This window comes from Dermacentor variabilis, unplaced genomic scaffold (genome assembly GCF_050947875.1).
Source record: "Dermacentor variabilis isolate Ectoservices unplaced genomic scaffold, ASM5094787v1 scaffold_12, whole genome shotgun sequence".
NCBI lineage: Eukaryota > Metazoa > Arthropoda > Arachnida > Ixodida > Ixodidae > Dermacentor > Dermacentor variabilis.
In genome coordinates, this window is record NW_027460280.1 from 42238787 (window position 1) to 42256058 (window position 17272).

The window sequence follows — 17272 nt, forward strand, 5'->3', positions numbered from 1 at the left end:
TTAGGTTCGGTCCCCCTCCTCAGGACGCAATTCGGCGAACCCAAATGCTTTCCTAGAAGAAAAAAGAAGGCATATATTGTTGTCACTCAGCAGCCTTTACTACCGATGAACCCTCGCAGGGAACCGCATGGCGCGAAAAACGCGCCATGCGGTTCCAGCGTCCCTTCATCCACGCGCCACCGCCGCCTGGTCGGCGGAAACGTGTATGGAGGGGCTTTAGGTGTTACAAGCGAAGCTGTTGAATTGGTAACCATACTATGTTGTAATAGTACGTTGTTGATAGCATTTTTGTTGGAAAAGACCTTTCTCGCGCATCCGCAGAATATTTATGCAAGTAGACCATTGTATGATATTCAGAGAAAACAGACAGTGGTTTTGACATTAAACAGCTGACTAATAAAAAACATTAAGAAAAGGTGTCAAAGATCGAGTGAGAAAAAGAAAACTGGAGGTAGCTACCAAACGCATTGCGCCACGTATACAAGTATGCATCTTGGTCCGCGTTCAAAATTCCGGTCGCATTATTCCGCCGTTCGGAGCGCCCAGAAAGTAGCGTTACTGTTCCCCAGGGGAAGCACCCCCCCCCCCCCCCATATTAAGTACCCTTCCGAGAATCTCCCAGTGCCAAGTCTCCGGCAACCGCTGTATCCGCGTCTTCTTGTCACCGCTGACCAGTATCTTATTTCCTTGTAATATTTCTCAAAGGCAGTAGTGTATTCGAAAACAGAGGGAATGATTTTCACAAAGAAAGACCTACACCGACCAAGCAAAATTTAAAAAAGAAAAGTCGTTTCGTCTTGTTTACGTACCTCTTTCTTTGTCATGTTTCATCCTGACCAGACGGGCTTCCATCGAACTCTCGACTAAAGGGAACGATTTTGTTCGCTACTGGCCAACTTCTTGTCAAAGCCTTTCGGCGTTTTTTGATCAAGGGAATGGAAGGAAGCGACATCGTCCCTATAACCACAGTGTCTGTTCTGTTCGTCCACAATATGCAAAACAAAACTGTTTCTTTACACGAACGCAAAGCGCATTTAGTCCCAGTTTTCACCATTACTTCACACTTGTAGATACGCTGCAGTAAAACATGTCGAGTTTCACAGCCCTCGTCCAACCTGAGCTGAACTACAGCTCAACCTCCAAGTTTTTTTTCTTCGAATTTTACTGGGCTGCATGCCTGGTTATTTTGTTCGTTGTCATAAACTCCCATCAGTGCTTTCATGCTGCGAAGCGGAAGGCGTGCTGCGTTTGCAGTGTTTACAAAGTTATTGAAATTTTTCAGTTATGACAAAACTTTATCGCTTCGCTATCTACGAAATATATCTGAGAAGAACTGCGCAGCCCCATGCGAAGCCCCATACTTTGTTAAGTGTTATTGTGATGTTAGCCCGTGGCTTATCAAGATACGCACGTCCGCCACGCTCGATTGCGATGTTTTACCACTTTCCTTATTTTAATGTGTAATAAGCAACGCACCATCTATTAATAGTGTTGATTCATGAAATTTTAATTTATTCCTCCTCGGGGGCGGCCTAGGCCCAGGCCACGAATTTGCCGGATTGTCAATAAAGTTGTAACCACCACCACCACCATGAAGCATCAGGACTGTCATTTAATTTTTCTCGCTTACTCCCTCTCCCCCCCCCCCCCCGAACGACGACAAAAAAGAAAAGAAGATGAAAAACAATTTTGCATTGGCAAAGGCGTCCGACAAACTGTGGCGAACACACGTTGCAAATGAATGCGTAAATACTTGAGTTATTTTGCATGGTTCCATTTCTCAAGCAGGCCCCTTTGCCAGGATAAGAAGTTGTTTAGAACCCACAAGGTGGGGGGGACCCGCCACCAAAAGCTAAACCTTTTCCTATTCATCGAACGCGCGTGCACGAGCGTGTCCACCGTGGACATGGAGATGGGGTGACGAGCCGCCCCGTCACCATCCCCCTAGTAATGCGTATTAGCGATGCCCGCGACCTATAGGTGGCGCGCATGGTAAACCAAGATGGCTGTCTGTAAAAGGATCGCGAGCGAAGCGGAGGGCGCGGAAACGTATTGTGACAACTTTGCGGCACCACGGCACTTTTATTACTTGACATATTGTGCCGCACGGAAGCGTAACTGTGGTTTTGTAGCTAATTAAATATGAATAAGTACAAATGAAATCTATACTAATGCATTTTCTGTGCGGTTATGTAGCTTGTTCCACTCGCGTGCATGACAGTGCCACGGGAGAACTTTAAGGCAGCCCCCGTGTCCTACTTGACTCGAACATAAAAAAAAAATGGAAAAAAGCTGTCAGATGTAATTTGTGACAAGTAACACCATTTTATCTCTCAACTATTTGTGGCGTTCTTTAAGTATGAAGCAGTTGTTCAAATACTTCCATATGCTCGACTTTATGAACATTACATGCGGAGGTAAGGAAATTCATTCGCCGATGTTCGTAGGAATCTTCAGTATCTGAACTATCAATATCTCACATACTTCATTGTTGCACATTTCCCTCCGGGCAAATGTATTGCAATGCACGTGCGACGTGAATAATATTAATAAATATACCGTGACTGCATTGGATGACATATTGCTGCGTGTTTTTGACAAATTGCTTCGACTTCTTGCAAGGTTACGGAAAAATATCTTCTTCAGCCTAATTTAGGTAGCGTTTCATATGCCGCGTAAACGTGAACGCGTCGATCATATAGTAACACATGAAAGAGTAATAAGCATACCCCAAAAATTTTAATTGCCTAATATGACTGCCTGAAATCCTACAACCGGTGCCGAAGATAAAAAAAAGAGTGAAAAAAAAAACTAAAGCAAGTGTACACATAGCCCATACATGCGAGTGTCTTTTTGACCAGTTCACGCTTTTTTATTCTTCTTAAAGGAAGTGCTCGCTGCTACTTTCTGTAATTGCACATAATCCTCTTCATCGGTGGGGACACGACCCCGCCTATCCATAGCCTCGCCACCCATTGTTTCTAGGCAGATTTTGCCGGAAAGAAGAAAGACTTATCTCGTTGTGGGAAATTCGGGTTATGCCCTTCTTGGTGGTTTGGGTGAGGGAAAGGACGCTTATTCTGCAGCCCATATGGGAGCACGGCGCAGCGTACTGGTGATGGGGGAGGTGGATGAAAGATGAGGGGATGGAGGGGGAAAGGGAGAGTAGGCGTCAGGCAGCATACATCAGCATCATCCAGGGGTGATGGCCAAAGAGCGAGGCAGGTGCCCACGGGAAAACGCAGCACGTGCGCTTCCTGTTGTTCTTGACCACCGTACGAGCGAAAGAGCTAAACAAAAGCCCGTGCCTGCACGGAAGGTGTTGGCACAGCACGGACTGGCCACGTGGCACGTTGTCGTCTGTTCGTCCTCTTCGTGTCGTTGCTCTCGTGCACCGCGGCGCGGCGCGACGGTAAAACTGCGTGCCTTCAGTAAAACTGCTCAGCCACGAGTACCGCCCCCACGAGCAGTGGACAACACAGCGGTCACTCTCGCCCTCTTATTTTTCTCACGGGAAATAAGCGCCAGACAGGGATCCAGCTGTGCATTTCACGGGTGATAATAGGGAGTTTTAGAATAGGGGCCCCAAAGAGCTTAGCGGGTGTTAGCGTTGGGGCACGTAGGAGTGAAGAGTTTTAGAATAGGGTTTGACGTTTGCGGATAGCGTCTTGCGCTGACAGCGCCACTACGGCGCCAAAGAAAAACTATTAGAAATAATTAAATAAAATATACCATTTTATGATAGGAATAATAATTTTTACTTGCGTGTATTCGCGTTTAAGTACAATTTATAGGTTATTCTCTCTAAGCAGCAAACAATTAGTTGCGCTTAGTTTTGAGCAAACCAACTTTACTAGCCTTCACCAGCCAAGCTTAGCCGTATTAGGCCTACAAGCCATAAAATCCACAATCGAATTCAAAATCAGCGGCGTCTAATGAGTCAACCTTCATAACACACGCTAGTTGAGAGAAAGCGATAACCGCACTCACTTCTCCTAGCTTGCGAACTTCACGCGTTACCGCGAATCGAACCCAGTTTTGTGCTAGGTTAGAGCCGTCGCTTCGAAGGGTGCCGCCATGTTTGCCGACGCAAAGCTTTTGGGGCCGCTATTTGGGCTCTCGCTAAATCGGTGAAATAGCGTTCCAAACGCAAAACCCAAACGGAGTTTGCGACTTGCGCATGCGCAGTGGCTTCGACGCTATTTCTTTGGGGCCCCAAAACGTTTGGGGCCCCTATTCTAAAACTCTCTAATGACCCTGCTTTCTTGAAAGTATGACTCGTGAAAGCAATGCCAAGGGGCGAGCCGGGAACTAATGACGCAAAATGCATCTTTAGGGAAATAAGGAAATGAAGACAGAAGTTTCCACACAAAAGACATTGAACACACGCATTGCCTATTAACAAGAAGAAAAAAAAAGTTCCAGTGGCGGAACAGGCGAACTAAAGTGGACGTTTCAAAACACGGTCATGAAAGCGGATCATAAGAACGTACACGCATATCCTCACGCGGTTTACCGCTCAGGCACAAAATGGAAACTTATCGAAAAACCTGAATTCGAAGATCGAGATTGTCAGCTTATAGCGAGTTATTATTTCGCCGTCTTATCTGACCCTGTGGTTTGGGAGGCTTGCACTTAACCCGTGCTCATACGCACGCTTTACTCATTCCGGTGATGGCTGACGAAATGACCTCCGCGAGGTCACTTTTCTGTTGAACTTTAAACCCTTCATTGTTATCATGCGCCCATTGAAATCAGTCAGACCAGGGTGTGGGGGTGCGAATTCAGTCGATGAATACATGTTCTCCTCGGTCTCTTTAGTCGCGCCAATCCAGGCACCTTCGTGGCTGCGCTTTCCTGTGAGAAAAATAAGAGGGTGAGGATATGCGAAGGCACTATATGCACTAGCGTTACTGTGGCGCGCCAGCTGATCCATGGTGGCCGGCGCAGAGGTTTCCAGGATCTCCGGCTGTGCGTCCGTGTCAAAGAACGCAGAGCTCATTGATATCGGCTGCGGTAAAAGGTAGAGATGACGCTACCTCTTTGCAAAGCAGGGGTTTTTCGCAGAAATGGTGGATCACCTTCATACCTATAAAAAAAATGCCTGTGCCTAATAGAAGACAAGAAGTTTCTGAACGCCGGCTATCTCATTTGTCCGGGCGTCCGTCAATGCATGCGGACTATTCAAGGGCTGTCTGTGGAGTCGTTGCACGTCCAGCATAGGAACTTGGAGTTTATGCTTGACAAAGACAGTCGTATCAAAATGCATGAGTTTCTTTGTTGTATTTTTCAGTCGCGCTGTCCGCACGCATTGCCACGCCTTGCGCGCCGCGCGTAAATACATAAATAGCATTCTTGAATATAACGATTGACGCCTCGCGTAAGTATAAACGACTACCGCGCATATCCAGCATGGCGTGCTTGCTTGTTGCATGGTACAAGGGTGTTTTTTGCATTTCGCCCCAATCGAAATGCGGCCGTCTTGGCCGGGATAAAAAATAAAGTAGATTAGTTTGCTTCTTTTGATCTAGTGCTTCATAGTTCTTCAAACGCAATAGATTAAAGCTTCATAAAACTACCGCGCGAAAAAGTAAGACCGGAAGAATACTTCAAAACACAGTACCGCAAACGTACGCAGCGTCGCATATGGCCTGTTAAAACTATCGACCGCCTCTCAAAATTAACGCCCCGTTCACTTTCCGCTGAAACTCTAAAACCAGACACAGCTGCCTAACGGGTATACAAATAATGAACTTTTGCAATGGCATTCGGACAGCCTTATAACGTTGTAGGGCATAGGCGCGGGAGGGGCTTGTGCTAAGAAACAATGCACTGCGTCGAACACAACGGCTCCTGCAAAAAACAAAAAAAGAAAGAAAGAAAGGAAGGAAAGCTAAGGTATCCAGCTTCTTAAAACCTGGAGACATTCATTAACACGAGTTCAGACAGCTCCTCTTTCAAAGCCTAAATCCTTCGTGAAAGCTTTCTCAGACTAAAAAAAAAAAAGCCTCACCAACTGAAAGAGAAAAAAAATGCGATTGCTCCTCTGCAAAGTTTTGGCGCACTGGCCTTGGCTAGCATCAACCTTAGGCACCCTTTTGTCTAGAAATCCGTACTTCAGTGTGCTGACTACACGGGACATTTTCAGTGTCAGTAAAATAAAGCAGCTATAAAGATTACAATAATGTTTACGATTATGTAACTAAGCAGGCTCTTCGCGTGTGGCGTTTGACAGCTCTCACTCATAAGTGAGTTCCACAATTTGGTGTTTTTCAAGGTGCCTATTCATGTCTGGTCGACGGTGAACTCCAGCACATTAAAATGGAAGTAAACTTCATGGACGTAACAGCTAAAGGGATACGATAATGGCATTCGGACAGCCTTATAACGTTGTAGGGCATAGGCGCGGGAGGGGCTTGTGCTAAGAAACAATGCACTGCGTCGAACACAACGGCTCCTGCAAAAAACAAAAAAAGAAAGAAAGAAAGGAAGGAAAGCTAAGGTATCCAGCTTCTTAAAACCTGGAGACATTCATTAACACGAGTTCAGACAGCTCCTCTTTCAAAGCCTAAATCCTTCGTGAAAGCTTTCTCAGACTAAAAAAAAAAAAGCCTCACCAACTGAAAGAGAAAAAAAATGCGATTGCTCCTCTGCAAAGTTTTGGCGCACTGGCCTTGGCTAGCATCAACCTTAGGCACCCTTTTGTCTAGAAATCCGTACTTCAGTGTGCTGACTACACGGGACATTTTCAGTGTCAGTAAAATAAAGCAGCTATAAAGATTACAATAATGTTTACGATTATGTAACTAAGCAGGCTCTTCGCGTGTGGCGTTTGACAGCTCTCACTCATAAGTGAGTTCCACAATTTGGTGTTTTTCAAGGTGCCTATTCATGTCTGGTCGACGGTGAACTCCAGCACATTAAAATGGAAGTAAACTTCATGGACGTAACAGCTAAAGGGATACGATAAAGCCAACTGCTTCAAGCACTCAAGGCATGCTACAATCTTTTTTTTTTCGCTTGTTTTGCGCACGCAATAACGTAGTCTGCTTGGCGGCAATAATATCTCACGTTGATGGATATTAATGACAACATTCCTTCGACATCACGTAATTTTAATGTTTAGAGTACGACGAGTAATCATGCGAAGGTCATCGCTAAGCAATAAGCGATGATCGAAATGCCGAGTGTCATTTATGGGCCAATAATGCGCCATTTTATGTTGGAAATGCGTTCAAGGCTAGCGCTTTCGACAAGAATACTAATTCTAGTATTCATCTAGGGCACATCCAGCTCATGGCGCACAAAAGAAATTCACGACGAGAGTATAAGCCATTTAATGAAAGGGCACGAACTGCCACTTGAGGCACGCACGTTGCCCTGTTTTGTGACGCACTTCCCCTTTGGGCGTCTCTGGGTTATCGCTTTGGAACAACAAACCTAATAATCTAGCGAAGTTTTCTTTACAGCACGTGCTGTAAAGCACGCAAAAGGAGACGGAAAGTTCACGCACTGAACTTGAGCGCGACGAGGTTATAGCATATACATTAAGTGTCACTAACCACGGGACTCGCGCGTCAACAGCTGGTTTTAACCGCCCCTCATCTTCTTGTGTGTCTCGTACAAGGCTCAACAGACGCTGTTTCCATGTTCTGCTTCGCTTCGTCCTGGGTGTCGAATTATCTCTATTTCAACCAGATCACGTGTCAGAAATTATACCACGAGTCAGTGGCAGGGAAAATTCAGGCAGTTTCATTAGCCGCATATACACGAAAATCGTTATGGTCTCAGCCTGTGTTTAATTCGCACGCTACTTTTTGCGAAAGGACGCAGACGATGTCAGCGAGGGCTCCATTTGAAAGGTCGTCGGAGGGTTTCCGTGAGCTCGCGTGCCGCATCACCGTGAAGGCCAGAATAAGCGGGCTCAAAAAGCACCAGGTCGTAAACGTGAGGTCTGACACTGCGCTTCTTGACAAAGGCAGCTCGAGCGAAGTGTTGCCTAACGCCCGTCTTTTTTTTCCTTTGCCCTTTCCACCTCCCTCTCTTTTTGCGGTGCAGTCCAAGCGAGGAAAGAGTGACTCCACCAAGAGGCGCGCCCAGCGGGCCACTTCCAACGTGTTCGCCATGTTCGAACAGAACCAGATCGCCGAGTTCAAAGAGGTGGGTGCAGAGTTTCCCGCGCTCCAAATTTGGCGCCCTCGCCGGAGTTTGGGCCCTTCTCGCCGGAGGAGGAGAGTGAATGGCGAGAGGGAGCTGCTCCGCGTGCCAACAGCCTGCTCGCGAGTCGGTCGAGGCCCAGCCAACCAGGGCTGGCGCACGCGGTTTTTGGGTCCCCGCGGTGGCGGGCTCGGCTTTCACGGCGCCCTCTGCACGGCGGCGGAGTAGCCCGCGGCTCGCACGTGTGTGTCAGCCAGCCCCGGTGCGTGACACGCGCGAGCCACCCCGAATGCCTGCTGTCATCTCGCTGCCTGCGTACCGCTGCTCAGATGGCGGCACAAACGCCGCCGCCCCCGCTCAGTGGTTGCTAGCCGCCGCGACGCCAACATTGCGACACACATTTTCCCTTCTCGTCCTTATGACACCCTCCCATCCCTTTGCCTCCGCCATTTTTATTTTGTCTCTTCTTTCGCTCGGTCTGAATCGAGTCGAAGCACGCGTTATAGGAGTGCCCGTGCGCGTGTCCTTTTTTTTTTTTTTTTCTGTTCCGAGTTGTGTCGTCGTCTTGTGTTTCGAGGTCAGTGTGAGCGGCTGGCACTGTCTCCCGGTGCGCCACAGAAACGTGCAGGCACAAGGGAGAAGAAAAAGGACGACACGAAAGCTTTTTCGTCTACTGTGTGTCCATGTTTCTGGGCTCGATTTTAAATCACGAATTCGTGCCAGCACACGAAGGCGCGAAATCAAGGTCGCGCTAGCGAGGCAATACGAGACAAAACGAATCGGCATCAGCACATATTTCTGCGCCGAGTGTCCCAAGTTAAAGCGGCCACGATTTGAAGACAATGGAAAACTGGTAGAACCAACGGCTTTAAGTACGAATTACGCACCTAGTCGTCATTCTCGATGCTTTCAACGCAACTAGAGGGGGAAAAAGATGTTACAACATAATTACGCTTTCTTTAAGGCCAGAGAAGTTGTACCACCGATGATCGGAAAAAAAAAGAAAGGCACCTACCAAATGGACCATCGGTCATGTTTTTTTACAAGGCTGACTATACAGACTTAAAGCATTCTTACTGTTCTTTTATCATTCTTGTTAGTAGTTCTTTTTTCGTCTTTTACTTCCTACCACACGATTCTTGGCCTTGGTGTGCTTGTGCTACTTACCTTGGGACGCCACGTAATGTTTAGCTTGTCAACAACTTCCTCAATGACGTATCAACCATTTTATCACTTAATAAGCTGATTATTTAACGCAAAACTATTTTTACACAATGAAAGAAATGGTCACTATACAAATTATGACATCACACAGTTGATGACATGCATTTAGCGTCCTCCACTGTTTTTGTACCATGGCCTCTGCCGACTTTCTGCCGCGTTCTCGGTGGTACAGTAACGGCCCGTTGAGGAGCGGGTGCCAGCAAAGGTTTTCGTGCATGATTGAGGATTCAATACGCTACTACTGTGGCTTCAGTTTACATTGATTCTCTTCTGAAGCGGCTCTACGCAGGCCCAAGCGCGCTGCATGACATACTAGTGATCGAATTCTCACTCGAGGGTGCCTGGACGCCAAAAAAAGCGCACAATTAATGTGACCTCAGAGCACAGTTCGTCGTAAGTCGGCCCATGGACGCTTCAAATCATTGGCAGCTGAAAAAGAAAATAATAATAATAAATAAAAAAGAAATCAGCAAACAAACAAACAAAAAGAAATCCTACCGTCTCCTCCTTCTTTTTCTCCGAGCTGCTTTTAGGGATTCGTATTAGCGGGCTTTGGTGTACGGGGGGTGGCCCCCGCCGCCAGATCCCTGGACGTACCGGTTTCACATTCATCCCAGCAAAGCATCTTGCCGCTATCTCGGCGTAGGCTCTGTGACTTGCCGCACCGAGTTGCTGATCGCTGTTAAGTTTGTGGCGACGGCGGTGAGTATACACTCGCTCTGAAGGCCGCCGGGCCGGATGTCGCTTCCCGAAAGAACAAAGCAGTGTCGGTCGCCGCTCGGAGATCTCGAAGTCGCGCCGACACGCTCGGCCTTTCCCGTCCCCGCCTTGGAACAGCCAGCGTGCACAGCACAGCGCAGGCATCGACCCCACTGGTTTCCGTGCCGGCCTCGCCGAAGCGCTGCTGCGCGCGTCCGTCGGCGCATGCGAAGTTCTGTGCACTGCTGCTGCCGGTGGCGGCGTCAAAATGGAAGCCTCAAGGCCGAAGAGCTTTGCGAAAAGTGCGCTCTCAGTTTGCGCGAGCATTCGCAGAACGGAACAGCCTGTGCATGCGCAAAAAAAGGAGGAGAGGACAGACAGAGCGCCGTTTTTTCCCGCAGATGTTTCGCCCTGTTTCAAGCATAAAAATCGAAGATGAAGCGACTAGCCCGCATCAAAATTGCCTGCTTTGTGTATTTCAACAAATAAGCTAGTTTTCGGCTGCCACAACATTATACCAGAATAGTAAATGCGCCTTTTGACAGAAAAAAATCCCCGTCTTGCTCAACACACACACACACACACGCACGCACACACACACACACGCACACACACACACGTACACGCACACACACGTACACACACACACGCACACACACGTACACGCGCACACACACACACACACACACACACACACACACACACACACACACACACACACACACACACACACACACACACACACACACACACACACACACACACAAATTTTCAAGTGCTCAGTTCGTTTTTATAGCATTCGAACTGCATAAAAAGAGACATAAAAATGTATTTCGAACATTTCAAAGTAAATTTTAGTAACCAGATAGCGTCATCGGACAAATCGGCAAACAGTGGCTGGAGCGTGCCGACAGTTCCATGATTATTAGGCTAATGGGTTTTGCCTCTAATCTGATCGTCCTATTTTGCCACTTTTTTATCTCTCTCTCTCTCTCTCTCTCTCTGTCTATGCAGAACTCATGTTTGACATCAACTGACCGCAGAACACAAAAGCGGGGTCAGGTCGCAGCATGTGCCGTGCATAATGACAACTGTCATACATCCTCCGTAATTAGCTAATAGATCATTTCTTGAAATAACTATATATCTCTGAAGTTATCTGCTACCACAAATGTACCCGGTCTTGTTCCCCCCTCCTCCCTTCCCCCCCTCTCTCTGTCGCGAGAAGAAAAAAAAATGATATAAGGACGCATTTGCATGTGCTTAATTTTTGGGCGCCTGCTATGACCTTTCCTTCAATTTGACGGTCCTTCATGTGTGGAACCCACACTGTAACGGTTTCGCCATCTGCAGTTGAAAGTGAGGCACGTCTGAAGCGCTTGCTGAAGGTTGTTGTCGCCGTTTCACAGGCATTCCAGATGATCGACTCCAACAAGGACGGCTTTGTCGACAAGAACGACTTGCGAGCAACCTGGGACTCACTCGGTAAGGATTTAAGGCTGCCCTCTAGCTGAGAGCGGCCTCAATTCTTTTCGTGGTTTCTGTAGAACTCGACCTGATTCGAGGAAAGCTGATGAGAAACTTTTTTTTTCACGCTTTGTTAGGTTACTAATCACGCTTTGTTAGGTTACTTTTTCCCTGAAACTGTACCGACGCACACAAGTGACGCTGCAAGCTATAGCACTGTGAAGATGATATTGCATATCGGCGACGTTGAAGGAATAGACGACTACTCCTTCTTTTTTTTTCGATTGGTGGTACTTTCGGCAACTCGTTTACATTCCGTCAGATACTGCCTATGTGAGCGAGTGGGAAATTTTTGAAAAACGATGCAGTATAAGAATAAAAACGGGTAATATTTTTATATTGAATTCGATACATTGTTAGCGCTGCACAACTTTAAAAAGTGTGCGACACGCATTTGTAGTTGCGAAAATAATTAACTTCTAAGTTTGTACGCCTAGTCCAAGTGGTTTAATTGGTAAAATAAAGCCACCCAGCATTCAAGCAACCCCTTTGAAGGAGTGACCGGTATTATCTATTATAGGCTGTTTTGTTCTTGCTGAGTCGCTTGCAAAATTATCCGTTCGCCCCCAGATGTGTTTATTTTATCTGCAAGGAAGGAGGATGGAAGCTGATGGAGTGTTGGTTGTGGGCATTCAAAAGCTGGGTTTTTTTTTTTTTTTAAAGTAAGTTGATATGGCATTGTCGTGGTCCTCAACGCACAAGTTTGTCGAGTAACAAAATTTACAATGGATGATTCGTCTCTACAACCTGACCGTCTTCAGATAACTTCAGTGACAAGCCAGTAGACTAGAAAACGTTTGCAGTAAGTCCGCAGTTCTTACCGCCATATTGCCGCGGCGATGTTTGCAAATGATTTTGTTTACTGGATATGGCCTCGCGAAAATTTAGTTGCAAAGTTGGCTGACTTATGAGATCTAAGGTCCCAAGGGAACGTGGTGGCTACGAAATGTCGTCATATGGGGGAAGGCTCCACATTAGTCTTGATCAGTCACGGTTGTTTAACTCGCAGTCAAAGCGCGCTTGCTGTACACGCGAGCTCTTTTGCATTCCGCCACCAATATATATATATATATATATATAGAATTTGGCCACTGCAGGTATGAATCGAATCCGGGACCTCATAATCAGCAGCAGAATGTCACAGCCACTGAGTCATGACGGCGGGTAATGGCTGCAAAGATAACTTGCAAATTTAGGTGCATTTGTGAATTTATGTCTGTATTTAGGCGTAGCAATAGAGCGCGGATTGCTAACTTGCGACACGTACGTGCTGCGATGCATTCTGTTTTCTGTAATAAGAGAATAGTTTTTATTTTTACTTCTCGCTCCCACAACGACTACCCTCACGCATGACGTTCACCTGTGTCTTTGCGCATGCGCTACCTGCAGGCAGGATCATCCCCGAGAAGGACCTGGACGGCATGATCGCCGAGGCCACGGGCCCCATCAACTTCACCATGTTCCTCACCATCTTCGGCGAGCGTGTCTCGGGTACGAAAGCTCTGCGTATCTCGAGGACTGTCTTCGCTAAAGGTGTATCGAATGGCTTGAGTGTCGCGACACATTACCGGCGCAATTAATCGATAGTTTTATAAACTTCGGCTAAGCGTGCTGGAGACTCGTGAGCGACACTGCGCGTACGTAAAGCCTAACCTTTGGCTCCGGTTCCTTAGTGTGCAGGTCGGATAGCCAGCGCTAACTTTATCCGCTATTTCTAAAAATCTGCAATGGTGATGTCAGCACACTTCTCTACACGTAAATGAGCTGGGATTTTCTTTTTTTCTTTTTTGCGCAGCAACCATACAGGCGACAGAACTTTAGGAATGATTCACAATTGTTAAAATTAAATTATGGGGTTTTACGTGCCAGAACCACAATCTGATTATGAGGCACGCCGTAGTGAGGGACTCCGGAATAATTTGAACCATTAGTGGTTCTTTAACGTGCACCTGAATCTAAGTACACAGGTGTTTTCACATTTCGCCCCCATCGAAATGCTGCCGCCGTGGCCGGAATTTGACCTCGCGATCTCGTGCCTAGCAGCCCAACACAAGTCACAACTGTTCGCATAGGAAACGCGGTGAGCCGGTATACCAGTCTCCACTCTCAACGGTTTCGACTACGATCCCTGCAGAAGTAACTTATGCTTCAACAGAGTTTTTTCTGACGCCAACCGAACATATAGCATGCACATGTAGAACAACGGAGAAACGGAAAGGGGATGTACTTATAACAATTAAGCTGTTGTTCTTTTTCGTCATGCTGAGAAGACGAAAAAAAGAAAGGAAGGAAGGAAATGAAATAAAAGGAAAATAATATCACACAGCTAAGGTTTGGAAAGTGAAAATTGTGCGAATATATGTTTTAGCAGCACAAAAGGAGACAGAACCCGTGTCTGCCGCACTCTCAAAATCAGCGCAATATTCGTAGTAATTAAATATTGTTTTGTGTGAAACGGCTATAACTTCATCAGCCTGCTTATTTTTAAGTACACGAAGGAACGTATAAATACAACGACAGAAATTTCGCACACTAGAGGGACGCGCCCCGCAGGTAAGGCGAAGTGCCGTACGCATTCTTACAAATATCTCCTGGTTCACTTTTTCAGCCTTCTTCCAGCGCGATACCGCATACTGGGTCCTGTGTTTGTATATACCTGAGGCGCAGTAGCTTGTAAGTGCATGTTAATACGAAAGCATTAAATGGCTCATGAGGCGAAAAATCCGGTGTTAGCGGCGTGACCACACGATGGCACAAAAAGGCTACGAACCTTCGACCTTTGGTGGGAGCCGAACCTACGACCTTTGTTGTTATTTATGGCGAAGTTAATTACGGTACAGATAATTAATGTAGAGTTAATTAAGGCGCTCGGACCCACGACTTTTTGTTGGGAGTCGAACCCACGACCTTGCGTTGTGGCATAATGTCTAAGCATCGCGTGATGGTCGCAATTTTTTCGCATTCATCCACGTTGGGTTAACTAAGTGCTTCATAATTTTTTTTCATGAGGCTTATCCAAACTGCGCACTGGCTTTATGTATTGGGCAATGCGATGTGTACACATTTCCCCATCCCGCTGTTCCACCGTGACTTCTAGTGGCTCCGTGGTCCTTTGTACATACAACAGGCCGATTTTTAATCCGTTGTCCAAACTTGCAGGGACCGATCCGGAGGACGTCATAAGGAACGCCTTCAAGACGTTCGACAAATCTGGCAGTGGAAAGATTAGCGAGAAAGAGTGAGTGCTTTTGCTATAGCCATTTCCAACTTTAGACCACTAGTCGCTATTTTGTGTAAGATCTGGAGTGCCGCAGCAGTTCCCCCCCCCCTTTTTCTTTATTATTTTTTTTCTCTAGTTGACATTGATGTCTCATCTTGGCAGCGTTTGGTGTCAGAGAGAAACAACTGTATAGACGAAGTAGGAAGCGATAATATCACACGAAAGGGTATGTGAGAGATTAAAGACAGAAAGAAGAATGTTATAGAATGGCGCGCGGAGACCAAGCTTATACGAATGGTTTTGATATATAACCGCTAGAAAACAATGTAAATCATCGAGGAACGAACATGCATTGAGCTACTATTATGCTGTACCTAAATCCACGTACATACGTGCACAGGAAAACGCAAGCACTGAGAACGGGACGGGACATCTCAGTGCGCCACTTCCAAATAAATCTATTTGTAAAAAAAAAAAAAAAGCAACGGTCTCACAAATCTAGCCACCAGTATCAAGACGCAGTCATCACACACGCACCCGGGCTCTAACAATCGATATAAGATCCCTGCGCGTTTTGGCCATTTTCTATACGCATACAACTCAGCTAGACTAGAGTCGGCATTTAGTTAAGTATTCTGTTTATTGTGCTTCTTTCCATGAGCTCAGCGTCAGTAATCCTTCCGTGGGCATCACTGAGAAAAAGTTGAAGAAGCTCAAATCATCATCGTTTTCACAATCTTTTTTTTTCTTATAGATTTTTTTCTGCATCCCACTAGCGTTTGTGAGGACGGCAGTGATGACAAGCCTATACGTAAACCCATGTCCCACGAAATGAAATTCTTGGAAGTAATGCGATGTGTGGTACCGTTCCTTTGCCCTTGCATATGTTTTGTAGGTCCACGTAGAACAATTAATTAATTAATTTGTCATCCGTTGTACATCTTGTTGGTATTTCGTCTTCAGCTACTCACGGTGTTTGTGGTGTTTTTCAGATTGAAGAAGGCACTCATGACTTGGGGAGAAAAGTTTCAGGAATCTGAGGTGAGTTGACATGCCGTGCACCTGTGCTCACAGAAGATAAAACCTGAGTAGATGATTCGTTGGTGTTTTGTCTTTATCACTTGTTTACCGATGAGCACGGATCACAGACGTGGTTATAACGTCAGTTTCGGTGTCAGATGGCAGGGTACGGGCGTTACGCTTTGGTAAAAGAGAGAGACACAACAGGAAGAATGAATCATGTTGTTTGCTATACCACCCTTCCCTGGGGAACGGTTTAGGGAGGTGGAGAAATATAAGAAGACAGTAGTGAGAATGTACACACACGATCACAGCCGGTCACGATAACCACACGCTATCACAGCCCCATGATCAGGTTCAGCACGCGTATCTTCGCCAAAACTAGCGTGATTGCGTTGCTACAAGTTTGCAGTGCAGAAACACTGCAGGTAACTTGTGCCTATCAATTTCCGCTTGGATTGCTAGCCGGAATAGTAATCAGACGTGGGGAGGGGTGTGTCGGCACTACCGAAGGGAAGAAAAAACGCAAAAGAACGAAAATAAGAAAAACAAAACCAGGAGTTCGAGGGGGGGGGGGGGTGAAAGTCTCAGTTTGCTTTGATAAAGTTCCAAATAACTATTTCGATTACTTTTGATAACTGTTTGAGGGGTACAAGTACACAGCAAACACGCAATTTTTTTTTTTGAAATCTGCAACTTCACGCTGACATACTGGCACAGCGCTTTAGCCCGAATATGAGAAAGGGAAAGCTTGACATTTGTTTTCTCTGTTAGTTGTCACCCTTCTGCGAAATAAATTTCGTTAAAGAACTCCGAGTGGTCGAAATTGATCTGAGGCCTCCCAATACACATCATAACTATATCCGCGGTTTCTGGACGGTAAACCTCGCAATTTGATTTAGTCTACCTGGGAGTCTCACACAACCAGTTCGCTCAAATAGATTGATCGTGGTTTACGCGATGGCTGATTTTGGCACGTCGGGAAACTCGGTGAGCAGGTACTGCCAGCCGTAATGAAACTCGAACAAGGAACGCGCATTTCCCTTTCCACACTCGCCGTTGCGTATGAAACGGAGCTGATTCGTTCACAGATGCTTAGTCTTTTGGCCAGAGCGTGCTTAACGTCTGGTCACGCAATGATACCACGTCTCCTTTTGAAGTAATCAGGTGTGTAAGAGGTGCACGTGATTTCTTCCCGTTTGCGTTTCATTGCGGCGTCATAACATATACAGGCTAAACTGAATTGCGAAAACGCATCGACATCAAAACTTAGAACGACAGAAAGCTGAGCTAGTTGGTAAGACTTCATAGTGCAAAGAAGGGGTAAGGCGTGCAGACACGGACACAAGAGGAGAGAAGTGGACAACACGAACGCCGACTATCAACCGAAGGAAGATGAGTTTTGTGTCTTTCTTTTTTTTTTCG

The 17272-nt window shown here is 46.3% G+C and overlaps 1 protein-coding gene across 1 annotated transcript in view; it reads left to right on the top strand.

Moving 5' to 3' along the window:
- The window catches only part of LOC142565810 (uncharacterized), a 67573-nt gene that overhangs the window by 49818 nt on the left and 483 nt on the right, over positions 1-17272 (top strand). The window contains exons 6-10 of the mRNA XM_075676347.1: positions 8059-8160; positions 11490-11565; positions 12997-13098; positions 14767-14845; positions 15820-15868. Coding sequence (XP_075532462.1) covers positions 8059-8160; positions 11490-11565; positions 12997-13098; positions 14767-14845; positions 15820-15868 — 408 coding nt within the window. The remainder of the gene's footprint in view (positions 1-8058; positions 8161-11489; positions 11566-12996; positions 13099-14766; positions 14846-15819; positions 15869-17272) is intronic.